This window comes from Balaenoptera physalus, assembly GCF_965194825.1.
Source record: "Balaenoptera physalus genome assembly, chromosome: 14".
Classification (NCBI taxonomy): domain Eukaryota; kingdom Metazoa; phylum Chordata; class Mammalia; order Artiodactyla; family Balaenopteridae; genus Balaenoptera; species Balaenoptera physalus.
The window spans coordinates 79885379-79907789 of record NC_138893.1 but is presented as its reverse complement, the minus strand read 5'-3'; the positions used below and the strand labels follow the sequence as shown (position 1 = coordinate 79907789).

At 51.0% G+C, this 22411-nt stretch overlaps 1 protein-coding gene across 15 annotated transcripts in view; it reads right to left on the bottom strand.

Annotated features, from left to right (window-relative positions):
* The window catches only part of KCNMA1 (potassium calcium-activated channel subfamily M alpha 1), a 751400-nt gene extending 732031 nt beyond the window's left edge, over positions 1-19369 (bottom strand). For 4 of the 15 annotated variants that reach the window (XR_014253611.1, XM_082425680.1, XM_082425681.1 and 1 more), the window contains exon 1: positions 18193-18746. Coding sequence is in view for 12 of the 15 variants with exons in the window: in XM_082425680.1 (XP_082281806.1) it covers positions 18193-18564 (372 nt within the window). In the remaining 3 variants the exon portion in view is untranslated. Of the gene's footprint in view, positions 1-14125; positions 17521-18192 lie in introns of those variants that run through there. The other 11 variants (XM_082425678.1, XM_082425673.1, XM_082425677.1 and 8 more) reach the window with 9 other exon arrangements.
* Between the last annotated feature and the right edge of the window lie 3042 nt (positions 19370-22411).

Here is a 22411-nt window from a genome sequence, read left to right as displayed (position 1 = left end):
TGCCGTCTGGGTGTTCTCTAAATCCATTTCCTACTCCTCCTGGGTGCACTACATTCCCCAGGATGCCTTGCAGTTAAGGTACCATGTGAGAGTTCTGACCACTGGACTGTGTGGGCAGAAGTGATGTGAATGGCTTCCAGGACTACTTTCACAAAACCATACCTCATGATCCTTACTTGTCATTCCGCATCTGTCAGATGGATGCGGGGGATTCAGCAGAGACCTTCAGGGCCCCCTAGAAATGGCAGGTCCACAGGTATAAGGAGCCAACCCTGAATGACTGCTTGGAGCAAGTCCCTACCCCATCCTCCCAAACCTCCACATATTCTATCAATGGTACTTTCTAAGAGCAATACACAAACTTCTGTATTAAGTCCTTGAGAGGTTGGGGTTGCTTATTACAGCAGCTGGCCTAGCCTAATACACATAATTAATCAAGCCTCAAAGTAGACTCATAGGCCCCTCTTGGCTCACTGCTTCCATGACTACTGCATGCACCACAGAAGAATCGAGATACCATAATATGGTCCAAGAGAGCAATTAGCATCTGTGACTGGTTAGGTGTGGAAAGCACGAGGAAGAGCCAGCAGCAACTCAAGAGAAGCAATGGAAGGACCACTAGTCTAGAAGAAACGGGACAGCCCAGCAGTGGTGTTACCCGTGCTCACGGTGGGCTCCAGGCCCTTCATGAGAACAAAGGAGGAGAGTGGAAAAACCATGGTCTTTGAGGCCAAGCAGACCAGAATCCGTACCTGCCCATGATTTACAGAAGAAAGTAAACCTCTGTGAGCTTCAGCCTCCACATAACGTGGATAACATACCTGCCTCCATGTTCTGTGCCATCATGCTGATATCTTGAAATCAGCCACGGTGAGAGTATTTACACCATGGGAACTGACAAATGCTACAAATCGGGGCTTCCCTCCTAGAGATTAAACACTTACCAGCACATCACTGGATAAACAGGAGTCAGCTAAGTGGTACAGGAGACAGAGGATAAGGAAAGAGAATTCCAGCTCGAGTGGACGGCATGTGTGAAGGCCCAGAGGTATAGAAACAAAACGTTTAATGAAGTGAAGAAAGTCCTATATGGCTGGGTGCAGGGAGCTTGGGAAGAAAGTCTAAGAGGAATCCAGAGAGAGGGCAAGAGCCAGATCTTGTGGAAGGACCACCCTTTAATAGTAGTTATTTGTTCTAATCATCTACTGCTGCATAACACATCACCTCAAAATGCAGTGGCTTAAAACAATCATTTTAGTTTGTTATTGCTTTTTAGGAATTCAGGGAGGGATGCGCTGACTGGCTCAGCTCTGATTCATGTCAGCTGGGGTTGGACAATTCACTTTCAAGATGGACTCTTCCCACCACGTCCGGTGCCTTGGTGCTCCTTAGAGAGTGTCCCTCTCCCCCCCCAAGGCAGCACATCCTCCAGGCCTCTCCAAGTGACCTGGACTTCTCACAACATGGTGCTCTCAGAGGAGTCAGACTTCTTTATATGGCGGCTGGCTTCTCCTAAGCCAGTGCTCCAAGAGGCCAAGAGGGAAGCTGCAAGGGTTCTTCTGACCTAGTCTTGGAAGTTGCAGGATCATTGCCGCCACGTTCTATTGATTACGAGCAAGTCACGGAGCCAGCCCTGATTCAAAAGGCAGCACTACCCAAGAGCACAAATAATAGCAGGGCTCATGGGTCACTGGGGGCCTTCTCTGAAGACAAGAGAAGGCCACACTGTTACTGATCAGCCAACACCCACTGCCCACTCCCCACGACTACCTGGAGGAGGCACCGGAGCTCAAAAAAGGAAAACCACCAGCCCTGTCCACAGAGAGCATTTGATGGACAATGCTCACACCGATGGAGGGGACAAGGCGGGCGTATCAGAGGAGAGGGTGAGCCCTGACTCAGGTGAGCAGAGAGGGCTTCCCGGGAAGCTAACCTTCCCAGCACATGAGCCAGCCTTGAAGGACGTGGGAGGCAGAGTGCAGAGTTGGGAGGGAAGGAGCGGGCCACCCGTGAGGTCGTTACCAGCCTTCTACCACATCTGGACCAGCCGCGGAACAGGCCAGACCATCTCCACATTTCCCAGTCCAGGCATGTCACCCAGGCCTGGGCACCCTGCAGCCATGGTCGGGCAGCTCCAGAGCAGAAGCAGCTCCCGCCCGTGCCAGCCCATCACCAGGCCCGTGAGTCTGTCCAACGCACCAGGGTTCGGGGAGGAGCGGTGAACTGTGGACCTGGTTACTCCGCCTCAGCCTCCTCACCCAGAACCAGCAGCAGCGACCGGCAGAAAGGCCAGCTGTGCAACCACCCCTGCAGCAGCCTGCCAGCCTCCGAGACCCAGCCCGGCCACTAGGCCTGGTAGCTGGACTGCTGCAGCCTAGCAGGCCGGCCCGGGCTCCCACTACCATTCTCTGGGCAGGCACAGGATGCTCTGCTGACAAACACCTGGGGACAGCAGGGGCCGTGGGAAGGAGCTAAAAATAGCACGGCTAGCAACAGAGGACTTCTGCAAATCCTCGGGGTCTTGTTATTCTTTGTCCACGGACCTTAGGAACACTCATGGGCTGGCACCCGAGCTTTCACCCTTCTCAAAGGCTCAGGCTAAGAACAAGCATAGGGGTCAGGGAGGCCTCCTATGTCACAGTGCTCAGAAGTCATGGAAACAGCCTGTCCTGGGGGCTGGGCCTAGGGATGGGCAGGCTGGGTCCACTTTCACACACCCCCACCCGCATTGAGCTCTCTCTCTGGCCACCCCACTCGGACCAGCTCTCAGTGTTCTCCAACTTTCCTGAATCTCAGGTTCTTGACGTTTCTCTTACTTGTTTGGCCGTTAAGAATTACGGGCCTCGCACTGTACTTTTAATTTCTCGTGTGAGTGTATTATACACCCCCAGCCAGATGGCTAGAAAAGTCACATGTGTGGACATGCGAGCTGCACACTGCACAATTCCAGGGGCATCATTCACGGCTGTGATGTGAATGGTGCCCCTGGAATCATGCAATGTGGCTACTGGTGTTGCCAAGGAGGGAATGATCTCTTACACAACCCTGTGTCCGTGGACAAAGGACAGCCACGCAAATAAAGATTCATGGACCGACCCATTCGTCTCTGCTACCAAATAGTCTGTGCAGGCGGTTTGGCAGGCACAAGGCCGCAATGCCCAATGGTCTAGAAAGAAATCCATAATGTGATACAATAATGTATTTTCAGGCCGTGGAGGTGGAGAGGGGCAAAGAATCGATCTTTCTAAGGGAAAGATTCATAACCACTGAATAAGCTACCACTACCTCCTTCTCAGTGTGCAGATTAAATTCTCTGTCCCACCGACATTCAAAATGCACTTTATTTATAGCAGACCAGGGAATTCAGAGATATTTATTTGCTTTTCATAGAATTTCCATTCTTTTAATAACACAGTTTTGGAGCTTGAGATATGAGCAAATAGCATGTGGGAATAATAAGGCATCATTCCACATTAGGATGCTTGGTTCAGAGTTTACTGATAAGCCTTTGCTGGCGGGTGTAAAACTATTTCACTACTCTGCGCTCTTCTGTGTATGAGTGTCCCCATAACCCCACACACACCTCTCAAGGTTTTTAAAATACGCTTGAATTCTGCATCCTACTCTCCTAATATCTTCCATATATGTGTTAACATTAAAACTATGTTGGGCTTCCCTGGTGGCGCAGTGGTTGAAAATCTGCCTGCCAATGGAGGGGACATGGGTTCGGGCCCTGGTCTGGGAAGATCCCACATGCCGCGGAGCGACTAGGCCCGTGAGCCACAACTACTGAGCCTGCACGTCTGGAGCCTGTGCTCCGCAACAAGAGAGGCCACGATAGTGAGAGGCCCGTGCACCACGATGAAGAGTGGCCCCCACTTGCCGCAACTAGAGAAAGCCCTCGCACAGAAACGAAGACCCAACACAGCCATAGATAAATAAATAATTAATTTTTTTTAAAAAAACTATGTTTTTATCCAAAACTTCTAGGAAGGCTGATACTCAGAAAAATACCCCAATATGTGTTCTGTGCCTCCACCTACCCCGCCCCCAGCACAGGGATATAGTATATGTGCCCTGGTTCATAAAATGCAATCATGTATTATTTGATGTGAATCTCATAGCAGCCCTACAGTTGTGCAGTGAGCAACCTGCACAACTGCACACAGCACACCTGCCTACCAGGTAGAGAAAAGGTGAATTAACCTACTTTCCAGCAACGGAAACCAAGGCGTAGAGAAAGTAAAAGGACTAGATAACCTTTAAGGTTTGTTTCTATCTGGATAGTATAGAACTCTCTGAACCTGTCCAAGGGATCTCACATCTCACCTAGGGATGGATGCCTGAGTCTCCACACAATGACTCCTCTCCTCAGTCCTATGTCTTCACAGTTTCCTTCACTCCGTGGCAGGGATGAGCTGAGCAGAGCCCACCTACCACTACAGGAGGTATGACGTATGATTGTAGGTGAACAGTGCAGTGGTTAGACACATGAGCTCCACTGCCCACGTGCCTGGATTTACACATGGCTCTGCCCTCACTAGTGTGTGACCCTAGGCAAGTCACTCAACTTCTCCACACCTCTGTCCTGTAAAGGGAAGATGATGATACCACCTATTTCACTGGGTTGTTGTGAGGATTATATAATATAAAGAGCTTAGGAACTACAAGACACACAGTAAACACTCAAAGTTTGTTATCCAAAAAAAAAAAAAAGTATTATGTATGCCTCAGTCTTCTAATCTGTAAACTGGGAATCATAAAGGTATTCACGCCACAGGACTGTGTTGAGGTTTAAACACCATAATAAACATAAGGAGTTTTAAAAGAGTGCTTCATGCATAGTAACTACTTTCAAGAGTTTATTAATTTTTTTCCCTAAAAAGCCAGTTACTCCAGTTCACATAGAAAGACTTAGCAAAACAAAAGTGCCAGTAAGTGTGGAGATCAATGCAATGTCTGAAGAGGGAGAGAAAAGGCCAAGAGAGAATGTTTGAGAATCAGGTGCTGTTTTCTAAAACAGGTGGTAGGGACTTCCCTGGTGGTCCAGTGGCTAAGACTCTGTGCTCCCAATGCAGGGGCCCAGGTTCTATCCCTGGTCAGGGAACTAGATTCCGCATGCTGCAACTAAAGATCCCGCACGCAGCAAAGAAGATACTGCGTGCCGCATCTAAGACCCAGCGCAGCCAAATAAATAAATACTTTTTAAAAATAAAATAAAACAGGTGGTAGACAGGCTGTACTAGCAATTACAGCTCTCTTTTTTATATAAATTTATTTATTTTACTTATTTTTGGCTGCGTTGGGTCTTCGCTGCTGCACGTGGGCTTTCTCTAGTTGCGGCGAGTGGGGGCTACTCTTCGTTGCGGCGCGTGGGCTTCTCATTGCAGTGGCTTCTCTTGTTGCGGAACACGGGCTCTAGGGCGCGTGGGCTTCAGTAGTTGTGGTGCGCGGACTCAGTACTTGTGGTTTGTGGGCTCTAGAGCACGGGCTTAGTTGCTCCGCGGCATGTGGGATCTTCCCGGACCAGGGCTCGAACCTGTGTCCCCTGCATTGACAGGCGGATTCTTAACCACTGCACCACCAGGGAAGCCCTACTGGTCTCTGTTTTAAGCGAATTCTTTCAGAGGTCAGGAAGCAAAGAGAAGCAGGGATGAAAAGTCACTGGTGGGGCAGGGAGGAAAGAACGGAAGCGCTCACTTACTGGCTTCTCTTTTCACCATTAAAATTGCCGTCAAGCCTTGCCTAGCATTTAAACAGCATCATCCCTGGAGATAGCTGTTTCAGTTTCATTACAGTCTGTGTTCATAGAGTACAAATAGAAATCTTCGTGATTTTATTAGTTTCCATGCAACTCAGGAGAGATTTGCATGATGACATTTCAGCTCCTGACTTAAAGAAGGGACCAATTAAGAACACAGTGCTTGCATTGCCTGTCGCTGGAAAATGAAAAGCTTCCCAGAGTTTTCAAAAATCTCTGTCCTATCTGGTTCATGGCCATAAATCAACTGTTCGGTCCTGCAGATACAAAAACTACGTTCTTACATTTTTAGTTCATTTTGTAAGGAATACTTGCAGGATGTCTGCACCCTCCAATAAGAGTTAAACTACAATACAGAAAATCTAAGGAAGTATTTTTTGTCTGGGCCTCGTCAAGTCCGACCATCATCACCAATTTGCTCAGTAACACCCAAAAACTACCTGGCACTCTGTGGATCTGTGAAGTGTTAATGTAATGTAGCTGTGACAAGTTGAAATTTAATATATGGCCCCAGTAGCATAATCTGATTAATGTTATATAACCTAAGAGACTATTCAGCAGGTCTGATGTGCTAGCTGCTTACGATTTGCGGGAGAGATAGGTATTTCAGAAGTTACTGACCCCATCAGATACCCTCTCCTTTGCCACAGAAACTGTGGTCATCTTATTGCTGATTTTGGCAGCTGGAGTGCTTCGTGGAACAGGGCTGTGATGAACGTTCTCGCTCTGGGGTTGCCTTTTGGGGCGAGTTAAGGAAAAACACAAAAGTAAGTGGATTTGCATGACCTCCTCTTTAATCAGATGTTTCTTTTTATTCCCAACCTCAACAAAGCCAACCTATCATAGTGTACTGTTTATAGTCTAGTCTATAATCCAAGACCTTTTCAACTTTTCTCCCACACCAGAAATTAAAATTAAAACCTCAATAGTGCTGCGGCCATGTCATTAGAAGTAACAGCACAGGGACTTCCCTGGTGGCGCAGTGGTTAAGAATCCGCCTGCCAATGCAGGGGACACGGGTTCGAGCCCTGGTCCGGGAAGATCCCACATGCTGCGGAGCAACTAAGCCCGTGCGCCACAACTACTGAGCCTACTCTCTAGAGCCCGTGAGCCACAACTACTGAGCTCACGTACCACAACTACTGAGGCCCGTGTGCCTAGAGCCCATGCTCCACAACAAGAAGCTACCGCAATGAGAAGCCCACACACCGCAACGAAGAGTAGCCCCCGCTCACTGCAACTACAGAAAGCCCGCGCACAGCAACGAAGACCAAACACAGCCAAATAAATAAATAAATAAATAAATAAATAAATAAATAAATAAATGTATTAAAAAAAAAAAAAAGTAGTAGCACAGTCACAGAAAACTATTTGAGTTGTTTTTTTTTTAATGACAAGTTTGACTGTATCTCCAATGGGGTCCGTGTCCCCAGACTGTAATTCTTAAATATGCCACCTTATTGAAGTCAATATGGAAGTTCTGGGGACATGTCAATCAAATTTCACTCTTGGGATTCATAGAGGCACCAGAACTACTCCCTGGGCCCACTGCCTTGAGTAAGTTAGTCTTGGGTTCTTTATCAGGTAAAAATGATAGCTTTCAAATCTGACTGAAGAAATGGCTGTATATTGAAATCACTGAATCAGAGAGCATGTTACATATGAGAAAACTGGAGCCCAGAGACAATCACTTGCCTAAGATACCGTAACTACTCATATGTCAAAATCAAAAATCCAGTGGTCCTTTAACTTCACACACCATCAAACCAGACTTGATGGGCAGAAACGTTGTTCAGTCTGTTCTTCTTCTCTCACTGTGGGTACCATCTAAATCAAACAAGGCCAGCTGGGGGGCACTTCTCCTGGGACTGCCATTTACCAATCCTCAGAGGAAAGAAATCAGCTGCCCCACCAACAAACACAAGCACCATGGTGAAGAATGTGTCTGAAGATAATGATAGTCATCTCCAGGAAGTGGGGTTTAGAGGATTTTTTTTTCCTTTCTTAAAAAATTTTAATTGTGGTAAAATAGACATACCATAAAACTTACCATCTTAACCATTTTAAGTGTACAGTTCAGTAGTATTAAGTGTATTCATATTATTGTGCAGAACCTTCTCGTCTTGGAAAACTGAAATTCTATATCCATTAAACAACAACCCCCCGTCTCCCCCAGCCCCTGGTAACCACCATTCTACTTCTGTGTCTGTGCAACTAGGTGCCTCATATAAGTATTGTAGGATCACACAGTATTTGTCCTTTTGTGACTGGTTTATTTCACCTAGCATAATGTCCTCGAGGTGCATCCGTGTTGTAGCACACATCGGAATTTCCTTCCTTTTTCCAAATGAATAATATTCCACTGCAGGTAAATACCACATTTGTTTATCCATTTATCCATCGATGGACATTTGGGTTGCTTCCACCTTTTGGCTATTACAAATAATGCTGCTATGAACAGGGATGTGCAAGTATCTTCTTTTGGATATGTACCCAGCCGTGGAATTGCTGGGTCATATGGTAGTTCTATTTTCAATTTTTTTGAGAAACCACCATACTGTTTCCCACAGTAGCTGCATCATGGTGCATTCCCACACACAGTGCACCAGGGTTCCAATTCCTCCACATCCTCATCAACACTTGCTGTTTTCTGGGTTTTGATGTAGTAGCCATCCTGGTGGGTGTGAGGTGTCCTTTTTTTCTTTAAACACCTCTCTGTCTTGCCTACATTTTCTACAGTGAATATATATACACTTAGGATTAAGGACAAAAGTGTAAAACGCAAATTGAAAAAGAAATCTTACGGGGAAAATAGGGTTGCACATGAACGTAAGAAATGGATTTCTTTTTTAAGACAGGCGAATTATTGACTTCTCTTATGGGTTCAGCTGGAGACACCATTCCTATACTCTTCAAGAGTCTTACCACCTGGTCAGCTGTGGCTGCCACAATCTATGAGGGAAACGGCCGTAAGTTATGGGTAGCTAAAGCAATTCCTCTAAGCACTAGGAGGAAAGTGCTCCCAGATGCACAAAGAAGAAAAACAATGTATTAAGCGGTGGCCAGCTAATGTTGGTCGTGAAAATCCCCAGCCCTTGGATAAACCCTCTCATCTTCCAGATCTTTCCTCCGAGCCTTAAGGGCCCTTGTCTCAGTTCTCCATTCGCTAATCATTGTGCATCTACTTTTTCCCCTTCCAGAGCCACAAAAAGTCTACTTTCCAAAGTCACGTAAAGGGAAAACAAACTCATGCAGCAATTTCTCCCAAAGAGAAGAATTCTGCTCCTGCATAAACAGGTATACGAAGAGGAAGAGCCCCCAGAAACCTTATAACCCCTGGTGTCTGGGCCACAGGGCCACACAGGCCCCACGCTAGCAGTTCATTAGAGGGAACTCACTTGAAAAGCTAAACTCTTCCAAAAGGGAAAGCACTCTTTCCACTGGTCTTTATATAATGCTGCACACCTTAAGCATGAGGTCACTTGTCATGATTTATTCATTAAGACAAAGGGGAAGGGACTAAAAACAAAATCCATCCAATTATGTATTTATCCAACCTCCAGCTCCCAGACGAGAAATTCTACTTTTCTTTGTGTGAACATCTCCCTCTCCCCGCTGCCCTCCCTCACCCTCCCCTCTTGTATTTTCTCTTTCTTTTCTGGTTTCTTTCTGCTCAGCAAAATAGGAGAAATGGCAGCAGTAGTGCATAGAAGCCCAGAGGAGAAGAGATAAGATGAGCAGTTGGAGAGGAATAATCTTCAACTCTCGGAGCAGCTGTATTTAAATGATCCAAAAAGAAGCTCAAGATCACTGTCTGTTCTCTCTCCTTTGGGAAGAGCCAACACCTAGAAAGCAGAGTCCAATGCGGGCTTCTTAACAAAGGATCTGCACTCTACATCTGGATCCCTGGTATTGCCCCCAAATCACATCTGCTCTCAGCCAAGCCCAGCACTAAACTCTGAAAGAAGCTGAACTTTGGAATCACTGGGCACATTCCAGTGACAAAGAGGCGACCCAATGGCTCAGGGATGGCCAAATCCTCACCCACAGCTTCTGACAAGACCTGACACATTGCACAGGACAAACAACCAGAACCAACAGCCAGGATGGGCTGCTGTGTAAACCCTGGGGAAGAGGGCATGGGGAAACCTCACCGCCTCTGGAGAAGAAGGACATCGGGCAGTCACGAGAGAGAAAAAGAAGGTGGTTTGCACGGTAGCAACAAAAGTTAAGGGCATTCTACATCTCAAGAACATTGCTGACACTTAAACCCCACCCACCTCTGGGCCTTCTTGGGCCGGATTTAGAATTTGAAATCTATCACCTACCAAGACATGTTCTGTGTGCCCTAGAAACAGCCGAGAAGCAAAGAGGGTCTAGTGCAAGGAGAAAGACCTTTCCATTCATGCTTAGGTGGGTCTGTGCCCCATGGAATGGTGGCCTCAGAAGGCCATGAACACCCCTGTCCCTTCTGGAGATGGGGCCGAGGGCTTCCAGCACTGGCGCTGGGGAGGAGGTAGGACCCCGACCCCAAAGCACCTTTCTGCCCCTATGACGTCACAATTCCACGTGCTTCTCATCTTGCGAGATCAAGCCTCTATTTGTTGTCCGCTAACCTGCAAACTTCAGTCCCTCTGCTCCTGGACTTGGCAGGAATCACCAGGAAAGAAAGGAAATCAAGGAAAGGATGAAGAACAGAAGGAAGGAACACAGGCATTCCTGTTAATTACCTTCGAAATACCCAGCGTCAACTGGATCTGGCCCCCGGGAAAACCTGGTAGGGAGGCCAATGAAACAGCATAAAGAATACCAAGTAAATGAGATGTTTTAAATAATTTCGCTTTTGGCCATGTAAAGAAGCATTAGTCATACAGGTAATGAGATCTTATGGGGAGATGATTCGGAGGCCCGGCTTGACAACGTGAAGTATATCCCTTCCGGACCTGGAGGGCCAATTACACTTCCAAATTGGCAATTAGACATAATGCCCCAAATAATGCCAAAAACAAAGCAAATTCCATCTTCGAGCAGCCATTCTTTTGAAGCTGTCCTTCTGCCCCCCGCCTGACTCATCCACCTCATGAACAAGTGCTCATCGTGAACAAATTCTTGTTACCCACTGGTCAGGGGAGACCGGGGTGGCATAAATAATTAAAATCCAGAAATGACTCAAGCCCATCCCTTTCACCCAGAGTTTCTCCACAGCCTCTAACAAATTACCCCAAAGAGCAGCAAAATGTATTTGCACCTACAACATTCCCACGGAGCCTCCCACAGACCACTGTGGAAGGGCCCTCCCAACATATATCTGTGCTTGTATCTGTATGACTCAGTTACTGCCCTCAGGGGGTTTGAGGCAACTTGGAGACCAGACATGTGCATACCCCGTGAGAAGATAACTGAATTTTTCCGTCCCTTCCATCAAACAAACTGGGTCTTATTTTTATCCCTAGCACCTAGCTTGGAACAGAGGATGCACTCTCTATGTAATAAAAGCCAAAACAACAACACTAATAACCACAAGATTTATTGGAGGACCTACTGTGTGCCGGGCATCATGCTAAGGCCTTCATTTAAGCTGACGATGCTCATGATAAATGTTTATTCCAGGTTCTCCCCTTTGACGATGGAACAACCCAAAAAGCACATCTCCAGGAAAAAGCCCCTGACAGTATGAGCTGTGAAAACCCTGACAGTATGTTGAGAAAAGGAGCTACTTCCAGCTTCATCTGCTGGAATTCTCGAGAAGTACCACTGGAGGGTGGCACAGCACAGTGCCGCACGTCTCTCCCCACTCCGTGATCGGGTCTTGAGCCCAATCCTTTCACACTGCACCCTCCGTTTGGAAAAGCCCACCGAGGTCCCTATGGAAAATCAGGCTGGCAGTTTTACTGCCTGCTGACTTCAAACAGTCCGGAGGGAGCGGCCAACAGCTGGCTTCCCGGAGCATCGCCACAGTGCAAACCCTGGCTCCACCACGAGCCTCTAATTCTGCAAGAAGGTGGTTTGGCTGAGTTGCCATCCGGGACTGCGGAAAGTCCCCTTGCAGCGTGACCCACTGGCGCGAGGCAGAGCCCACAGGCTGATGGGCGACGCACAGACCACACCCCCATAGATCTGCAGGATGCTGCTCTGGTCACCACAACCCAACCCCAAACCAACAGCGCTGTGGGTCCCTAGGGAGCAGACACCCGCGCAATCAGCTTCAGCAGGGAGCACCCAGACTGAACTGCAGCAGCGCGGGGAGGCCTGAGCCGAGTTTTCTCCACCTGCTGTCCTGGCACAGGGAACCTTCCTCTTCTCATCCCTCCCCACTGCTGAGAGCTGAGAACTTCCATATTTAAAAACAGCCCTGTCTTCAGAGAGGGACTGCCTGGAGACCGAGGCAGGGACCAGATCCTTGCTTCTCAAAGCACGGTCTGCTCAGCATCGGCATCACCTGTGTCTCGTCAGAAATGCAGAGTCTCAGGCCCCACCCTGGACCTTCTGAATCCGAATCTGCATTTTAATGGCTCTCCAGGTGATTCGTGTACATGTAAAGGTGCGAGAGGCCCCAAAAGTAGACGGACTAGATGCTCTCTGGCCATGGGAGGGAGAGATGTAATACCCCAACTGAACATCCCTTGAGCCTTCTCCCCGGAGTGCTGGGACACCCCTGCCTCTCAGGCTGGGGCCCCCGAGCTTCCTTCTCCATGTGCCCAGGGCCAGGGTTCCACCCACTCAGAAGCATCTCAAAAAAGGGCACTCTCTTGATCTGCTCCCTGCTGTGCACAGAAAGGCTGTGTGATTTCAGAGGTCCTGTGGGACGCTGACCTTGCCTGACCCCCCAGCAGGTCTCATGGAGACCAGTGCTCCCCGCAGGGCTCCAGGAGCTGCGGCGTCACGGCACCAACACAGCCCTTCTCACCGGAACCACAGAGGCGTCCTTGCAGGGGCTCCACAGCTCTGAAGTCCCAGGAAGGTGGAGCTGGCTGCTGTGATTCGCAGGCTAGCACAGCCACTGCCACTGTGAGCTGGGACACCGCTGCTGCCCACATTGGGAAGGAGGCCCTGGCATTGGAATCTAATGCCAACCTGACTGCCTCAGCACCAGGCTCCTCTTGCCCTGGTCAGAAAGAGATACCCAAAGCAAGTACTCTCTGTACCAGGCACACAGTGAATGTCCCCATCCAGGGAAGAAGATAATGGTGAGCCTTGCCCTTGGAATCCTTTCTCCCCCAGGCCAAACACAAGGGCAGCTCTTGCTTTCCTCCTGATGCATGTCTGGACAAGGCCCCTGGGCACCCAGAAATAGGGCCAGCGCATAGCTTGCAGTCACCAGTGTCCTCCTAAGAAATGCTATAAAGTGGGGTCCCTGAGAGTACCTACCCCAAAGGGCTGAGCTCTACTAGGACCCCCGGTTTACAGATGAGGAGACTGAGGCACAAAGCGGTGAAGTCCTTGCCCAAGGTCCCAGGTTGACCTTTGGGTACTACACGGCGAGCGTGACATCTAGGCCCTGCTGCTCAAAGTGAGCACGGCCAAGAGCAGTTTAACCAATTCCTCTCCCTTGGGACTTCTCCCAGCGCATGAACTGCAAGGGCAAGTGCTCCACAGAACACACTTGGGGAAATACTACTCTGGAGGCCATCAGGGTAAAGCTGGTCTGAGTACAGAGCACCCTGGCGGGGAAACTGTTACATCGTCAGGGGAACAGGTCTGTGGGCTCTGGACTGGGGAGAACAGGGGTGGAATTCATCCTTTCTCAAGGGACATTAGACAGCCACACCTGCCCACCAAACCTTCCACTTCTGCTAGGTCTGCAGCTCCTGCAGCCCCACGATGACAATGCTCCCCCACTGACTTGCCCGCCATCAAAGCACTAGTCATCCTGCCAAGCCCTCAGCCACGGAGCCTTCCCAGGCTGCCCTTCCCCGACCTGCCAGCCTTGCAACAGCCAAGAGCTAGGAGCCCAAATCTCAATCTGACCCTAACTGGTTGTTTGACCCAAGGACAATTGACTCCAGGGTCTGGAGGTCCCTTTTGGTTCAAGAGTTCTATTTGTCGTAGTCTGTGCCCTTCCAGGGCCAGAAGTTCAAGGAATCAAGGAGAAAATTTAAAACCTGCCACTTTGCGGAGCTATGATAGCTCCCATTTACAGGCCTGCTAAGTGCCAGGCATTTCCTGGGTGCTGTATACCCAACATTGTCACTCCTTATAAGAATTCTACAGGAATGGGATAGGGAGGGTGGGAGGGAGGGAGACGCAAGAGGGAAGAGATATGGGGACATATGTATATGTATAACTGATTCACTTTGTTATAAAGCAGAAACTAACACACCATTGTAAAGCAATTATACTCCAATAAAGATGTTAAAAAAAAAAAAGAATTCTACAAAGTAAGCATCATTACGCTCTTCTTACATGTGAAGAAACCATGCTTAACAGGGCTGCCAGCCACAGACGCCCAGCTAACAAGTGTGGAATCCATGATTTGCACTCGGGTCTGTCTGACTGCAGCATCTCTACGGAAGTGTGCATTTCCACAGGGAGAGCCAGGAACAAGAAGCAAAAGTTCTCAGGACAAGGGAAGGTCACCTGAAACTCCCCTGTGCCTGGGACCTGAGCACTTCTCCAAGGCCCCCCTAAGTGATCCGAAGGAGCATCTGAAGGTCGTCCGATGCAGACTATCTCCGGGATGAGATGAGGCACCAGGGCCAATCTGGAATCAAGAATTCTGAGGCACTGAAGTTCCAGCCCTGATTGGATGATGCGTCAGGCCAGACCCTGGGTAATTACCAAGCCGTAATGGGATCTGATGTTTATATTAGTCACGAGTCTAACAGAGAAAACGTGTTGTTTTCTCAGACACAGCCATGGAGACAAACCTCCGTAATTCATTATATGCAGACCAACCTTAATCAAGCCCAAACTTCTACAGGGAGGACAGCTCCAGCTGAGCCCAGGATGAGTCTATAACCCACAGCAAACCACAGCTCCATAGGAAGCTGGCCTCAGTTTCCCCAGGCTTTTAAAGAAAAGCAGACTGTGGGCTGGAGGAAGAGCAGAACATGGGAATAAAGACACGGAAGCACTCCGAGGCTGGAGAGTTACAGAACACGTTCTGAGCTAGAAACTTTACCCACAGATCACCGACTCCTTCTACTGTCTTCCACTGAGTCCCAGAGCAGCAAGGGACATGAGCACTCACAGAATTCAATCCCACATTTTACACACCAGGAAAGAGACCAGAGAGGTTAAACTACTTCTTCAAGGTCACAACCTTATTCAGGCTGCCAGAGCTGCTCCTTGTTCACCGCAGTCTACGACTGGCTTAGACCCTGAAATGTCACGGCCAAGTAAAGAGAGGGCTCTGATGAAACCCAACAGAGAAAGAAACAATGATGTGAAAAAGTACAGCAAAGAATATAGTACTGGAATGACTGTGCCCAAATTCCCAACTGGGGGAAAATGAGATTCTCTTTCTTCTTTATTTCCTAAAGAAATCCACATAACTATTCTTTTCAGGATAGTAAAGTCATTCACGATTTGAGATTCGGAGGCCAGAGGAACTAAGGATGAGATGCCTCATGATGTACATCCAGTTTCAGGTTCCTTTGATCAAAAAGGATGGTGCAGTCCCAGAGGCCAAATGCTTGTGATTCTGGAGCTCCTGCTAAAACTTATACCCCTAGAATTTCAGATGCTAAAAAGACCAGCCTTCCTCTGGACCCTAGCTCCGGGTCAAACCATCTTGGGGCTGAACCAGGATCAGGGTGAACATATCTGAGGCCTGGTAGAATACTAAGGAAAAGCAGCCTTAGTTTGCTTGAGAAACCCAACACTAAAATAATTATTCCAAACTGAAGCCAAATGCATTCTTCTGAACAGCGTCTTGATGACTACCAAATACTTGGAAAGCAAAAAGAATGAAGGACCAAAAAAAAAAAAAAAAAAAAAAAGAATGATTGCAGTAAAAATACAGACCTCAAGAGTAGAAAGAAAAGCTTATAAAAGGCCTAAGTAACTACTACTGGGCAAAATGAGATGGCTACACACACTGTTAAACTGAGCAAATCAAGGGGCAAGTATTAAGAGATTCTGGGCATGTTTTAAAGGGGACTCTAATGGTACCAAAAGTGACGTGATCTCATTCTCTACTGGCCTCACATCTTCCCAACCAACTGCAAGCATCTCTCGTCCCAGATGATTCTTTGTAGAAAGTTCCAGTTTAGTCAACTCGGCATGTCTTGGAGCTACAAAATATAGCCTAATATATAGGCATTGTTTTTTTTCTAATGATCATTGCCAAAAATGTATTCTCTTGAGAAAACTTACAGAGGTTATGCTTGGTCATCATTTAAGAAAGAGACTCTTTATGTGAACGATCCAATCAGCATTTCATCAGAAGCACTGCAATAGCACTGATGTACCCCCTAGAGTAAAAAGACTTTAGAAGCTGTGTTTAAAACCCCAGGATCACAAAAGCACTGAAACTTATTTTGACTCACTGAAAAAAAAGTTTTCATTATGATCAAGCCTACCCAGTTCCTGAAGGATAAGGAGGTCGTTAAAAAGTTCCCCAAAATCACTCAGTCTAGAAAACGTTTGAGATGCATGCGACTACAAGTTCTCTTTCCTCTAAGGGTAGCACGGAATCTCGGTAAAGGAAAAACACTCGCAGACTAAAGACTGGTGGGGAGGCAGAGGAGAGGGAATGCGTGAATAAGAAGACTATATGAATAAGCACTGGTCAGGAGGGCTAGGCAAGGGGCTGGGTCTAGGGGGTCTCAGGGTTAGGATTTTGCTTAACCTAATGGCTTCTCTGGAATGTGGGTGGTTTTCCACCCTGACAAGTAAGGAGAAACTGCTAAGGCCAAGGAGGTAACTCCAGAGGAAACTGACTGACTAACATCTGGAGGTCTCCGGAGAAGTAGCAGGAGGAGGAGGAAGCGAATGATGGCTTTTATTTTTCTCCCTTATTTCCAACACACCAGTATTTTCCAAAACACAAATGTGCTACCACAAAACACAGCTGAGCTCCAGCACCCAACACAATGTATAATTAATGATCAGGAGAGAGAGAGAGAGAGAGAGAGAGAGCTTCCCTTCACCCTTGTGTGTCACCCACAGCCCCCATCTTACCTACTCCCTCCCCGTAGCAATTAAGGAGGCTGCTACAAGTTGCTGTGCCCCGTGGAAGTTTCAGGTGTCCTCGGATTAACTTCATTAGAAAAGGTGTGAGCATTCCCACCGAGATGTGCCACGGCCTTGCACTGTTCCCTATCCCCCTCTGAGCTTCCCTCCCTCTGAAAATGCTGGCGCTGGTTAGTCCCCTAGGTTAAAAATTAGTCAAACAGAAAACAGCTTGGTCACTCTTTTTTCCAGTTCTTTCTTTTTTATCCTGCAGTTTTCTATGAAAAACTGCCCGCCACCTCACACCTTCAGCCAGTGGGGTGAGGGGCGGGGGGGGGGGGGGGAAGAAGACATCTCTAGGGCCACGACGGCGACAGACCAGGCAGTCAGCCTAGCAACCAAACATAAGGTGTAGTGAGCCTCGGTGCTGGTGGGCGTCTCTGCGCCAGGAATAGCTTAAGCCGACATCCAGCCACCTCAGAAGCGTCGGGGACGAGGCTCGCGTGAAAACCTCGGCCTCGGCGGGCTCTCGGGCGGACCTCCCGCTCTAGCTCCACGCTGCCGGGGGCACTTCCGGGGACCTGAAGGCGGTGGCAGGGGGGCGAGAATACAGATGCCGAAGAACTTGCGGTGGGGGTGGGAATCTGCTCCAAGAGTCGGAGAGGGAGGGGACATCAGTTTTGCGACCTCGCCACATTCCTAAAGTGGCAGCATCCGCGGGTTGCCTCCAAAACTGGGATGCATCTCCCCAACTTTCTCTCGCCCCTCCAGGTCCCCCGCCCGTCCTCTGGTCATGTTCCTCCCCTGGGATTCCCTAGTCCAAAAGATGTCCTCCCTTTCCCAAAGGATTTTCCTGCCCTTCTGATTTTACGAACTCATCTCCCCAACAGGTTTCTAAAGTGCGGGCTGACGTGCTCCCCCTCGCCCACCACAAGGAGCCGAGTCCGGGCAGGTGAGCCGCGCGGAACGCGCACCGAGCGGCCCTCAGCTTGCTCGGTGCCCGCCGGGTCGGCTCTCCCTACCTCCCACTCCGGCCCCAGCCGCAGCCACAGACAACCCTACAATAAACAAGGGGACGGGATTGGGCGTCCGCGTCCCGGAGCGCACCGGTTGGGGGCAACTCCTCACCCCCGGCGCGCCGCCCGAAGCCCCAATAGGCGGGCGCCAGGAGAGCGGAGGGAAAGGGAAGGCGGCGAGGGGAAGGCAGGCAGGGATGGAGGGAGGCACGGCGCTGTGAGAAGCGAGGAGGTGGGCTGCAGGGGACGCCGAGAAGCGGCGGGGCTGGCGCAGGGGGGAGGCGCCGGGGCGCGCGTTACCTTCGTCTTGCCCCCGCAGTGGCAGCAAACGGTCCACAGGTACTTGAGCGTCCGCCAGAGCAAGATGATGAAGAGGCCCCCGAAGAAAGTCACCATGGAGGAGGCCAGGAAAGCCCACCACATGCGCTGGCCCCGGCTGTCGCACGGCACCTCCATGGTCACCGGGATGATGAGAGCATCCATCTTGGGCTCGTGGACCGAGGACGAGGAGGAAGAGGAGGAGGAGGAAGAAGAGGAGGAGGAAGAGGAGGAGGAGGAGGACGCGTCTAGGCTGAGATGGTTCGCGTGGATATTGCTACTCATTCTAAGAGCGCTGCCTCCGCCGCCACCGCCGCCGCCGCTGCTGCCGCCGCTGCCGCCACCATTTGCCATAGCTAGCAACGGGCAGCCGGCGCAGGGGCTCGGGGGAGCTCCTCCCGCCGCCAGCGCCACCCCGAACACCCATCAACAGCCATATTGCTGCTATTGCTGCCGCCGCCGCCGCCGCGGAGCGCGGGGAGGGGGCGGGGAGGTGCCTGGGCTCGGGGAGCTGTGCGCGACCTGGCGGGGTGCGCGGAGATATATACAGCGGGCCGCCGCCGCCGCCCGCCCTCCCCCCGGCCGCCGGCCCGCCCGCCCAGGGGGGAGGGGGACGGAGCGCGCGGGCAGCTCCCCTCCCCGGCCCGAGCCCCGCTAGCCCCGGGCTGCGCGGGCCCAGAGCGCCGAGAACGAAGGGGCGCCGCGGGCCGCCCCCGGGCCCGCCCCGGCTCTGCGCGCCGGCCCGGTTGCCTGCCGCGCCGCGCCGCGCCGCGCCGCCCGCCCGCCCGCGGTGCGCCACGCGTTTGCGCCGCGCGCTCCGGCCCGGGACCCCTCCCCGCACGCAGCCTGCGCCGCTCGCCCGCCGCTCTGGGCTTATTAGGCGGCGACTCGTTAATAATGTCTCATCAGCCCCCTGCCGGGCGCCCCCGCGCCAGCCCTCCTCTCTCGGCTGCGCTCGGCTCCCGCTCGCCGCCCCGGTGTGCGCCGGGCCGCTGCAGGTTCACCGCGCCCGGCCCGGCCCGCCTACGCCGCCGCCGCCGCCGCCGCCGCTAGCCCATGTTCCCGGGATCCCCGAGCCGCGCCGCCACGCCGCTGAGCGTCCTCGGCCTTCGCTCGATCTTCCTCCCCGCTTCCTCAGGCTCCTCCTCGTCCCCGTCCTCGCCGCCCGAGCCTCTCCTGCGCGCGCCCCGCGCTCCCCGCAGCCGCCAGCAACAGCAGCTGCAGCAACTGGAGCGGGCGCGGGCTCAGGCCGCCCGAACGAGAGGGGAGGAGGCTCGCCGCGCTGGCTCGCCTCGGCTCCGCGAGCTGTGCAGGGTGCCGGCAGACCCCTTGGCGACAGCCTGGCACGCACCCCTGAGCCGCAGTGCGAAAGGTAGAGAGCCCCAAATCCAGGCGCGGGACCCGACACCTCTCTCCAAGGTGCTGCGCCCCCAGCCGAGCGCCCTGGGGGACCCGAGGAGGATGGCGGGGCGCCGGTGGCGGGCCATTTTTCCCAAAGGAGCCCCCAGTGGGGAGGGGAGAAGTGACCAGCTGTTGATTGCACAGGCCGGACGCCCCAAGCTCCTCGGGCTTAGGGAGTGAGGAGGACCCTTCTCCAGGATACACACCCTCGTTCGACCCCTACCAACCCCTGTCGCTCTTCCCTGTCGCCTTCCTAGGTGCCCCAGTGCCCCCTGTGTTCTGGAAAGCAGGGCCATGCAGGGGCCTGGCAGGTGGTCTGTGGCCTTTGACAGCAGCAGGTGGTTTTTCTGCCTTTTCCTTATTAAGCGACAGAGGCTGCCTAAGACAGTAGGCAAAGATGGGCAGGGCAGACCTGACCTCAGGGACTGTGAAAGCTCCTATAGACAACAGAGTTCCCTAATGTCACTCCCCTTTTATTCAGCCTCAGACTCCATCGTGTGAGAAGGGCAGCTCCAAGCTCCATTAAAGCCCACCTTTCCCCATTTAGGGTCTTCTGTCCTCCCCACTTAGAGGTGAAGAAGGTGCCTGGGTTTGTTCAGCAGCCTCTCCCTAACCACCAGGGGAAATCCCCCTTCTGATTCTCTCAACCTCTGCTCCCTCTGGACACTGCCCTTCCTTATGCTACCAGCTGGACCACAAGTTTTTCCAGCACTAATTAAAAGGAAGATGATCACATTCACCCCTCACTGCCCACAGTGGTTTCCCCAAAGTTTCCAGCTCAGTAGTTTAAGCCTAATTGGAATTCTCGGGTTGCTTTCAGGCCTTTCTGTGGTGAAGGCCAACTTAGCATCCTTCACTGTATAGGCCTGTGCTGTTTCTGCCTGAGCCAGAGTTCAGCCCCTCCCCTTGCCCTTGGAGGCCCTAGGATGCAGGGGAGGATGGGGCAAGGGAGGCCAAGCTGGGCAGAGAAGCTCAAGGGGATGTCTGAAGCTTCCTTCTCCTGCTTGATTCAGAGTACATTCATTGGGCTCAGGACACACATCCATTAGTACAGTCAAGGACAAAGTCAAAGGGGAAATGGAATGAGGTAAGAGTGCTTAAGTGTTTGGTCCTCAAAAGCAGTATGTAAAAGGGAGCTCCAGACAATATTTTCCAGAAAGTGAAATTGTCTGTCACCCACATGGTACCTGCAGCCCGGTCCTCCACGTTCAGAAACCACTCTGGGGACATCCCTGCCGCATCAGCCCCATGCATGCAGAGGCCCTGGGTCCTTTCCAGCCCTGGGTTGGGAGGATCAGCCCCAGAAGTGCTCGGGGGACGTGCAAGAAGGTGGCTGAGGCCCTGTGGTTCCTTGATTTATTAGCCTTCTAGATGGCTGTACTTTGCTGCCTTTGGGCCTCAGCATATGCCAGGAAAGTTAAGGACTTTCCTTACATTTTAGATTTGAAATTTAAAAACAAAACACCCGTAACACGAAAAGAGCAGCAAAGGATAGGACTGTCTCCCCAGTGGGATATGAAACCCCCAGAATGGATTCCCTCCCCCCATATAATTGAGCTTCCACAAACCAATGAATGCCCTCCAGGCTTTCCTGGACTTTCCCCACAGCCTGGGCTCCCTTCAGACACCAGTCTGGGGGCTAGTAGCAAGAGGCCGCTGACTGCTGTGACTTCTATCGCCCCAACTGCAGAATCCCCAGCTGTGTTTCTCCTCCATCATCACCTTCATCATCTCATCATTCTTGCAGAGGTTCTGGGAGGCCCCTGAGACATCATCTCCTCTGCTCTCTTCATCACTCGTCCCTGTGTCGACTGAAGCTTATAGCAACTTCCGTGTTACACAAAAATGAGGCTTAGTCAGGATTCTCAGAGACCCTCACCATCAAAGTCAAGAAACTACTACTCCTACAATCCCCAGTTCTCACCACCTCCTGACTGGTGGGCACCAAATGAGAGAGTGGCCACCATTCACCACCACGCACCAGAAGTAGACCTCATCAGGCCATGGCCCAGCTCTCCCGCTACCTCCTTACCAACCACAGACTTCAGAAAACCTGGCACCTGACCTCACCAATTTAGGCCTCAAACTTAAAGGGAACCTTAGGTAACCCTTCATTCATTGTGCTTTCTCATTTGTAAATTGGAATAAAAATAAGAACTGCCCTGCCTACCTCAAAGGATTGTTTCTAAGGTTGAAAAAGAAAACACACAGATCTTCTTTGTAATTACTATGACCCAAAAACAAACAGCCAAACATAGATCAGAGCTTCTGACCCGCCCCCCCCCCCAAGCCAGTCCCTGTGTTTGTGTAGCGGGGGAGATGGGTACAGGCAAGATTGTCGCTCCCTGACCCACACTGCTGTCCTGCACCCCATGAGGCCCCTCAGTTGGGATGAGAACTGAGGCACAGTGCCTCTGCCTTCTGCTGCAGCCGTTACACAGCAGCCCACATGGACCCACAGACAGCTGGCTATGGACAGACTCCAGGGCGTTACAGAGCCGCTCCAGGCCGGTGGGCCCTCAGAACCCTGACACGCACACCCACTCCCCACCTTCCCACTCCCTGGGATGGCCTTGGGAATGTGAAGGCTATCGAGAAACACCTACAAATTGCCCCAGTGCATTTCACCTCCTGTAGGTGTGTCTGCAGGCTGGGAATTGAGAGCCATTGCACAAGAACTGAAAGTCTTTATGAAAGTAGAAATTCCAACCTCCCCCCGTTCTGAAAACAATACAAGGCACTTATTTATTTCTAGTCACATTTATAAGCTTCTCAGCGAGGAGGGCAGCCTCTTTAGCAT